General features: G+C 47.6%; 2 protein-coding genes across 5 annotated transcripts in view; one reads left to right on the forward strand and one right to left on the reverse strand.

Moving 5' to 3' along the window:
* TIMP3 (TIMP metallopeptidase inhibitor 3) overlaps nucleotides 1-9,671 on the reverse strand; it is a 67,422-nt gene extending 57,751 nt beyond the window's left edge. Inside the window, exon 1 of the mRNA XM_006170334.1 lies at nucleotides 9,533-9,671. Coding sequence (XP_006170396.1) covers nucleotides 9,533-9,653 — 121 coding nt within the window. The 5' untranslated portion in view covers nucleotides 9,654-9,671. The remainder of the gene's footprint in view (nucleotides 1-9,532) is intronic.
* Nucleotides 1-9,677, forward strand: part of SYN3 (synapsin III) — a 523,616-nt gene that overhangs the window by 215,668 nt on the left and 298,271 nt on the right. The gene's annotated exons all lie outside the window — the stretch shown is intronic.

Genomic DNA, 9,677 nt, shown 5'->3' on the forward strand with positions numbered 1-9,677 from the left:
TACACCCTAATCTGGGGATTACAGGAATGCTAAGATTTCTGAGTGAAACAGCCGTTCTGTGCAGACAGCTGGCTCATTCCGAGAAGGATCAAAGTTGGGTGGCAGAGAGGGGATAATTGCCGTGTAACAGTTAAAGTCTCTGGTTCCGGAAAGGCTCTCTGAGGCTTGGTGTGCTCAGGATTTCCCCTCTCCAGTCCCCCCCACCCCCACATCCCTCCCCACCCTCCTTCACCCCAAGGCTCTATTTTTCCACCAGCTGAGTTTTACCTTGGGTTCTCTGAGGTCAAATCATACACCTTCCCTTCCCTTCCCCACCCCTACAACAAACCAGGTGGTTACAGGCCTGGGAATGCTTAAAGTCTCTAGTCTCCAAGCCGTGAATGCCACCATTAGGTGACAAGGTTTATGTGAACATAAATTAGCCTGGGTGTTAAGCAGTGTGGGCCACCCCTTCTGTGGCAGCCAACCTACCCCAGTCCCACAGATGGCTTCTAAATGGGTCAGAAAAGGTTCTGCAGGCCATCTCTGTTCCTCTGGACAGTAAGTTTTTAGCAACCAAGCAAAAAGACCTCTTAGTTCCACTACAGCTGGGATACACACCTGGTGACCTACTGTCAGATACTATTTAGTATGTTCCTTTTACTAGATCCAGTATTTGGTATGCTGCTACCTGGTAGAAATGGACACGGGAAAACCAATTCCTGAACCGGTGTCACCTCTTCTGAAAGGGTATGCATCTCAATCTCAACCAGGACACTGGGTTACCCGCTGCCTCCACCAGGCCCGTTTGTTGCACTGTGGGTAACATGGAGAGGTGGCAAGGGCATAAGTGCATGGGACCTGCCCATGAGGAAACAGAGGGTAAATGGTGTGAAACTAATGAACCAACCTTAAGAGAGGCAGAATACAGTGATTTATGAAGGGGGTCTAAGAGCTATTTAAAGCAATTCAGTAAGCCAGCCCAAATCGTACAATGCAGTCATCCAGCAACTCAGGAGGAAACTCCCCAGGCTAATGAAAACACCATGCTTCCTTGCTCTGGGCTGCAATTAATAATTGTGTTAGCTGATTATGTCAGAATAATGACTGGTTAATATCCGCAATCATGGTTATATTTTAACTTGTTTTTCAATGGAAAAAGAATCAACACTCAACACATGAAGTTGTGATGGATAATTTTCCCAAATACAGACTCCAGTGGAGGGAACATTAATGAAAGATATTCTTTGGTGTTGAAAAGGTTGGAACCACTGAGGATAGACTAAAAAGAGCACTGAGTGAGGAATCCGAATTAAGGTATGAGGCATGGTTTTGTTAGGATCAGAATTGATGATACAGAGGCAAACATGCTTGAGCAGTTGGAAGAGGGAAGGGAAGCTCCAGAGCCTTGAAAAATATTGGGGTTGACCTCAGAAGACATGGGTTCCCATCTCAATTTCAATGATCAGCCGTATAGTTAAGCTAGTGAATCAGGGGAGGCTGAGGCTGGAGAAGTCTATGGGAGAAAATCGAAGATAAGAACACTGTGAGAAGTGGCAAAACAGGTACTCTTCCCAAGTCTAAAGAGTTCCAGCCCTTGGTTTATAGGAAAGAATAATTGGGAATTCAGGTTTTGAATCTAGATTTTGAAGACAGACGGAGCAAGTAGATTCTGACTCATCTGTCTCTTAGTGGTGTAATCCTGGGCAAGTGATTTCACCTCTCTAACTTTCTATGGCTGATCAGGCCATAGAAAGATGAGGACCCTACCTCATGGAATGCCTGGCATTCAAGTGACACATATGGTACACAAGTGGTAAGTTTGGTACCACCTGGGGCATAGTAAGTGCACTTCAGTGAAAGGGCATTTTTGTTTCGGTGTCTTTTACTGGGGTGGCATTTAGAAAGCTCCACTTTTCCCCTCAGAGGGTGCTGGTATGTCATGTCCACTAGAGATAAGACTGGACTTACCAAGTAATGCAGAAAGCACAGCAGGCACCTCTGCTTTCAGAGGGGTGAGATGCATCTCCTTGGGTGATGCACAGCTATAAGATCTCTTCCAGCCCAGGAATGGTCCCATCTGGGAATTCCCCATGTAGCTTCAGAGAATTTGGCTTTTATTAGAGATGCTGTTTTTAAGCAAGCTTAAAATTTGGACAAGGTGCAGTGGTTCTTCTGTGCTAAGGCCAGGGAGCAGGCAGAGAAATGGGATGAAATGAAGCCTGGAAAATGAGAAGTTAATGAGGGAATTCAAAACCAAAGGGACTCTATGGGCCAAGAGCCAGAGAAAGAAGATGAACAGCTTGAACAGGAAGGGGCAGTGATGAGACAATGGTGAAGAGGTAGGCAGGTCCACACTGGCCCTTGTAAAAGCCATTTTATGACACTCTATTGCAAGAGTCTACTGAAGAGTTTTAATTAAGACAGTGGGATTTTCTCTTAAGCCAGCCTTCCAGCTCCCACAGTGATGAGACTCACATGCCTTTCTTGGCTGCAGCCCACCTGCCTTCTTCTCACCAGTCCACCTTCACCTTCTTGGCTATTCCACCACACCCATCTAAGAACCATCCACACGCAACAAGGAGCAGGGGGAGAGGGCAGAATCCCGTTGCTGTCACCATGAGCATGGCCAGGGGACATTTTTGAGTCAGAAAGCAAAACTGGGCCCAGCCATGGTAGCGCATGTGGTAGACACTTCTACTTGACAGGGTGAGGCCATACTGGAGGCCTTGGTTCAACTTCCAGCTCACCTGCAATGCCGTGGTGGTGTGAGCCAGTAATCCCAGCTACACAGGAGGCTGAGGCAGTAGGATGGTGGTATAGCAAAACCCAGTATTTAAAAACAAAAGTAAAGAATAAATCAAGAAAAACTCTATGCACATGTGTTTAAAATACAGCCCCAAATACTTGGGGACCTGTTCATGTAAAATCCCAAAGTCAAACAACTAAATGAAATAAAAGGCACTGTTGCTCATTTCGAAAGTGAAAAAAATGAAGCAAACTTCACCTGACTCACTCTGAAACCACAGCTCCCTGGCACTTAAGCCCCTTTCTCCCTGTAAAGACACTCCATTAACTTGGTCAAAGCGGCCCTAATTTTGCTTCCTTTCAAAGAGACAAAGGGGTAAACACAAAGGAAAAAAAAAAAGCACAGTCAATAAAAATTATAAGTTGTTCTCCAATTTGAGAGAAGCGCGGAGTATCTCAAGTGCAGGGTTGTGATAGTTCTTCCTTCTTTTCATATTGCACATATGAAAAGAACCAGCTACTCTGCTGGGCGAATTGGCAGGGACTCTTGAAATGTGAACAGAACATACCTTATATCCATAATTCCAATTGTGTATTTGCTACAGAGAAATAGCCATACACATGGCTAGAGAACTACACAACTAAGTGTAGCAGAATTCTTTGTAGGGATAAAAAATTGTTAGAAATTTAGATACCCATCAATGGGAACTGGCTAAGTAAATTATGGTATATCTATAATATGGATATTACATTATTAGAGTAAGATAATAGTTTGTGTGTATGTGTGTGTGTGTATATATATATATATACACACACATATATATGCATAATATGATTCATAGTATAATATAATACAATTTAATATATAGTATAACAGTTAAACCTATGTTAAAGTCAGGCTGCAGGGGTTTAAATACAGTGATGTAACCTTGAACAAGCTATCTAATTTTGCTAAGCCTCAGTTTCCTTAGCTGTAAAGTGGAGATGACAATAACATCTCTTCCTCATAGGACTGTTGAGAGAATTAAATGAGTTCATGCATGTCAATCATTTAGAATGGTACTTGGCACGTCACAGTCACTCTATAATTATTAGCTTTTCAAAAAAAAAATTTTGGGGGGGAGAAGTTTTTCACTATAGGGCGCGTGCGCTCACCAGACAGAGAGAGACATAGAGACAGAAAGTGAGAAATCACCCCATAGGGGGGATGGTCACGCCGCAATCCCTTCTCCTCCATTCTCCTCTCGGGATCTTGGGCACGCACGCACACGCACCTGGCGTGAGTTTTAAGCCACCTGGTCCGGGACGCGAACCGCAGTCGACGACATGGGAGTCCAGCGACGCAGCCATTACGCTAACTGCTGGTTCCCAGCTTTTCAAAATTTTAACCCTATGGAATACTACACATAAAAAGAATGAAAGAGATCTGTAGGTCTACTAACTGAGAAAGAGCTCTGATGCACACCATTGAATGAATGAAGGAAAGCAGGCTACATGTGATATTCCACTATGTATAGTGTCCAACTATTTACATTTTTTAGAGAAAAACTACTATCAGTTTTCTATGGGGACCCATGTATGCAAATGCATAAGGAAGAAAAGATTGGGAGAAGGAACTAGAATTAGAGGGAATGATCAAAAAGGACTTGACCTTTCCCTGACTAGGTGATAGATAGATATAGATAGATGACAGAAAGATAGATAGAGATAGATAGAGAGACGATAGAGAGAGATGATAGATAGACAGATAGATAGATAGGCTAGATAGATGATTGATAGATGTAGATGATAGATAAGATACACATGTATAAATGGAGGGAGACATGTGCAGATATATACATAATGAACATAAAATGTATTCATATAATAGTCATAGCTTTAAAAGTACTGAGATGATATGAATTATTATCCCCTTTTATAAATGAGGAAGCTAAAGCTTAAGGACATCCAATAAGGGGCCTAAGCACACACAGCCAACGAGAGCAGAGGAAGGAGTTGAGCCCAGATCTGCCCTCTCCATGGCCTCCCACCACCCAGCACTGCCTCTCCAGGCCACCCAGGAGTCGACTATGACAAAAGCTGGAAGAAGGGGCCTCCTCATCCATCCTGGCTGGAATGGTAAAAGCCAAAGGCAATGGAGAATTGTGTTGTTGTTTTTGTTTTTAATTAATGAACCTGTTGGAATGTGCCATTCAGCAGTAGAGCTGAATGGTTCCTGCTGTTCCTGCAAAACAAACAAAAATCCCTCCACCCAAGCCACTTCCATGGCCACTTTTCTAGTCTTATCTACCCAGGGGCTGTGAAAGGGACACAGCTGTCAGAGAGACAGCTTCTCCAGCCAGGGCCCAGTTCTCTGACCTCCTCCCCAGCTGTCCTCCCACCACTACATAGTGTAGGCGGCTCTCAGCGGGGAAGCCCAATGCACCCCTATCTAGAAAGGAAAGAGTCGTGACACCTGAGAAATCTTGTCTCTATGAGCTGTACTTCTCCTTGGACAAAATGAGTCATTGTTTCACTTTGGCTTGATGATTTTGAGGGTCTTTTCCATTTCTAATAAACTAAGAACCTTAGACATTTTCCTTTGTTTTTCTCACCCCCAAATAATGATGGTGATAAAAGTAAGTGTGCTCTCCCTAAAGATGATATTTAGTCAAAACCTCTGGCCATTTTGGTTGTCTCTATATTCTTAAAGAAAACTTCTCCGATCAATAAGTGAAGTATTCTTCAAATGTTAGCCATCTTAATTCTAGAATGGCTGTCTGCCTTGGAATATATGGGTCCATGAGTGTTGACAAATGCTTGAAGAATGGCATTACTAAGAATAAATTCTAGCCTCACCACTTAGTTGCTGGGTGGCGCTGGGTGGCCTTGGGCGAGCACAACCTTTCTCAGCCTCAGTGTTTCCTATCTCAAAAATGGACACAATACCTACTTTTCAGATTGGGTAGTGGGTGAACTTTGGCAAACACAACCTCTTTGAGCCTCAGTATTTTCCATCTGAAAAATGGGTATAATGTCTGCTCATCAGATTGTTGGGTATATGAAAGAGGCAGCATCGGTGAAGGATTTGTATCAGTAGGGCTCAGAGAGCTGTCCATTCCCTCTGACACCTTAACAGTGGCTCTCCCTTTTCCATGGTTCCCAAGATGTCTATGGCCTGTGTCTGTCCCCTCCCCCCTTCTTTTTTTTTTTTTTTTTGGAGAGGTTTTCGCTATAGGGCGCATGCACTCACCAGACAGAGAGAGACATAGAGATAGAAAGTGAGAAATCACGACCCAGGGGAGATGGTCATGCCACAATCCCTTCTCCTCCATTCTCCTCTCGGGATCTTGGGCACGCACGCACACGCACCCGGCGTGAGTTTTAAGCCACTGGGTCCGGGACACGAACTGCAGTTGACTACGTGGGAGTCCAGAGACATAGCCATTACGCTAACTGCCGGTTCCCCCCTCCCCCCTTCTTAACACTCATCAAGTGACTGGCTCTTCTCTGAAGTTGAACCTTTTTATTTTCCTGAAGAAACAAAGCCCAGTGCTGAGGTGTACATATGTGTGAGAGTGAAAAGAGAATGGATCTTGTTTCTTTGAAAATGATTTCTCTGCTCAAACCACAGCCTCAGATCTGATACTGAAGGAATCCGCTGGCATGGGCCCCTGTATAAACAATTCAGAGCTATCCCAGGGCCGTCCTCCAGGGCTGGCAGCAGGCCCCCAAGCTGAGTCTACTCTCAACTTCCCCACAGGCTCAGGGCAGGCCCCCAATACCCCAAATCAAAGCCCCATTCACCCATGGAAAGGGGGCTGGAGAGAAGGGTTTGGCATTCTGAAGCAGAATTCTCTCTCTGCTCCCCGCCCCAACTTTGCAGAAACCACACACACACACCCCAATTTTCAGAAAGTTCTTGGCACAACCCACTCCTTCCTGAGCTGGACGGAGCTGCCAGAGCAGGATCTGCCCAGCCGAGGCTGCCTTCTTCATTCCCAGCCCCCTCCCTTTTCCTTCTCCAGAGTCAAGATTTTGTCAGGAGTTTCAGGGGCAAGGGCTGGTGGGAAGGGGGGCCGCCAGCATCCTGACGGCTGCCAAGCCCCTTTCTTTCCCCCACAGTGTGTTTTATAAGCCGCATGTAGTTTATTCTTCTCCTAAACACTTCCATAGGGTGCAGGGCCCGGAGTTGCCATAGAAACACCTTTTAACTCCTCTTCATCCAGAAGGCAGTGCCAGTCTATGGCCTTGGGGAAGAAAGGCAGGAAGAGACACCTGTGGATGCCGAGTGAGAGGAGGGGAAGCCAAGAGACACCTGTGGATGCCGAGTGAGCGGAGGGGAGGCCAAGAGACACCTGTGGATGCCGAGTGAGAGGAGGGGAGGCCAAGAGACACCTGTGGATGCCGAGTGAGAGGAGGGGAGGCCAAGAGGGGAGCCCCAAGGGAGAGCCAAGCCAGGCATGCATTGCCAGGCAACATGGCACCCAGCCAGGAAGAAAAAACAACCAGGAAGGTTCTGGAAGGGTAAGTTGTTGGGCTGGCATGAGCCCCTTTAGTGGACCACAGCTCCAGTGGGTGAGGTTCAGGGGTTCGGGGGAGGGGGGAGCTCCTGCACTTTTCCTTCAGGGAAGAACAGGCCAAACTTCAACCCCAGTTGGAAACCAGAAAGGCTTTGAGCGAGGAAAATTGGGAGCCACCTACTGGACACAGGCAGGGTGCTCTTGAAGGCGGTGGGAGGTCAGAAAGCAAACAGCTCACACCCACACCTCCCCTTTTTAAAAGCATTAGCTCATCCCTGCCACTAGCACAGCGTACCACACCGAGGCAGCGCAGGTTGGGAACTGCGCCAGAGCATCGAAGATTCCTCATCTATTTTTTATTTTTGCCACCGCAATGCTCTGGTCTTTGGACCCTTTCTGGTAACCTAGCTTTTTTCTCTGAGTCGTTTACTAAGGTGCAGAGGGAGAGAAGGAGGTATTCCTTGAATAAACCCAGAGAATTGTCAAGAAACGTTCTGCATTAGCCCAGACCCACAGTAGGAAACCTAAGTGAAAACTGAAGCGGCCAACACAGTTGGAGGGCCCTGACTGGAAGCAGGATCTGCTTGCTTCTGTTTCTGCTTTTCCCTAAAACTTCCAGGGTAAGAACCCCAAAGTCAAGGGCAAGGGACAGGGATGAGGTCCCCCTCCACCACATACAACAAATGAACACCCTGCCCGTGTTTTCCAGCAGAAGAGCACTTAGTAGGCTGTGAGCTTGCACACCCTGATCCCAACTGCTGGCCTCCTGGCCCTCAGCACCACCCTGAACAGTAATCAGGTGGGAATGTTACCAGCTAGGGGGAGGAGGGAAAGGCCAAGTGGAATCGGGAGAAAACCTTCCCCAGCCTCAGGTAGCCCAAAAGAGTCTTTCCGAGCAATCCACAGACAATCCAGGGACCAGCTAGGTTCCCCTGAGAGGGAAGGTTGCTCTGACCCCAGGTCACACAAATACCCTGGGCTGCCACAGGACTGACCTGGTCACCGCAGCCACCTCTCTGACTTCTCTGCTCGGCTTGGCTCATGGGCAGCATCCCTCCCAACTCCTCCCCTGCCAAGTTCCTGCCTCCTCCCTCTCCTCACCGCAACACACTTGTGCAGTCCCTCACCCAAGACCCAGTGGAAATTTTCCTTCCCCTTTATGACTGTACTTAAAACACACACGCTCCATTCTTCACCTCTGAATCGATCCAAGCAGAGGGCGGCTAGACTGTCCCAGCCCATGGCGCACAGCTCCGCATGCACACACACACACACACACACACACACACACACGGAGAGGGCAGGCCACTGGACACATTCAGGAGCTGGAAACGGGGAGAGATGTTTTCTAGCTGCCACCCCACCTCTGGCCACCCAAACACGAGTGTCGAGAATACTCCCGAAAACTTCCCCCAGGACACTGTTAAGGTCCTCCCTAAAAACTGGCTTTCCTTCTTGCCAGGTCTTTCGACTCAAAATGCTGAACCCAGTTTGGAGCTGTCACTCTGGCATGTGTGACCCTTGGCATTTTTGTTCTTTTGGTGACAAATCTATTTTCCACTGCTCATTCTTCCCCCTCCCCACACATATTCAAGGAAAAAAAAATAGCCTTCCTGTGAATTTTCACAGCTATGTGATAAGTGATCCCTCACACAGGCTACCTCCTGCTTGCTATCAACACTCTCAAATACAGTTCCTCCAGGGGGAGAGCCAACGCCACCGCTTTCTCATTTCTCTCCTTAAATCCACCCAAACGTGGCAGTTCAAGAAGCTCTGGTTAGCACCCTCCTGGGAAGCCTGGGGCTGCGCTGGGTCTCAATGAAACGCATGAATTTCATAAGGCGGAGACGATGCAAACTCAGAAAACTTCAAGTTTCTTCTGCAACTTTCCCAACACATGGCTGGCAACTTTTTTCTTTAACTATTCAGTATCCTAGCGCTTTGGTTAGCATTAGGGGTTTTAGAAACTTTGTCTCCACCCTTCTCCAGCTCAGCATCCTTCAATAGGGAATAGGAAATTTCTCCAGATGTCAAAAGGACCGGTAGGGACCTCACATCCTAAAAGGAGAGCAGAAGGCAACAGGGGGTACACTCGGCCACCGTGGGGTTCCAGTGAGAGGCGTTTACCCCTGCAGCTATGTCGGAGATCCCACCAAAGGAAACTGAGTCTGGTCACCCTGCCCCAAGTCGTCTGTCCCGCTTATGGGGCACAGAAAAGGAACGGGGTTCGCATTGCCATTCTGGGCAGCGCGGCAGATCTTGCTGCAGCACGGGACTCGGGCAGGGGAACCGAGAGCGCTTACCGATGTCGGAGTTGCAGAAGGCGTCCTGGGGGTGGCTGGGCGAGCATGTGCACGCCTCAGCGCCCCAGTCTCCCAGACTCCAGCTGCCCAGGAGTACGACGAGCCCGAGCCAGGGAGTCATTGTCGCTGCAGCTCCCGCCGCCAC

The sequence above is a fragment of the Tupaia chinensis genome, unplaced genomic scaffold (genome assembly GCF_000334495.1).
Source record: "Tupaia chinensis unplaced genomic scaffold, TupChi_1.0 Scaffold148234_1, whole genome shotgun sequence".
Lineage (NCBI taxonomy): Eukaryota > Metazoa > Chordata > Mammalia > Scandentia > Tupaiidae > Tupaia > Tupaia belangeri.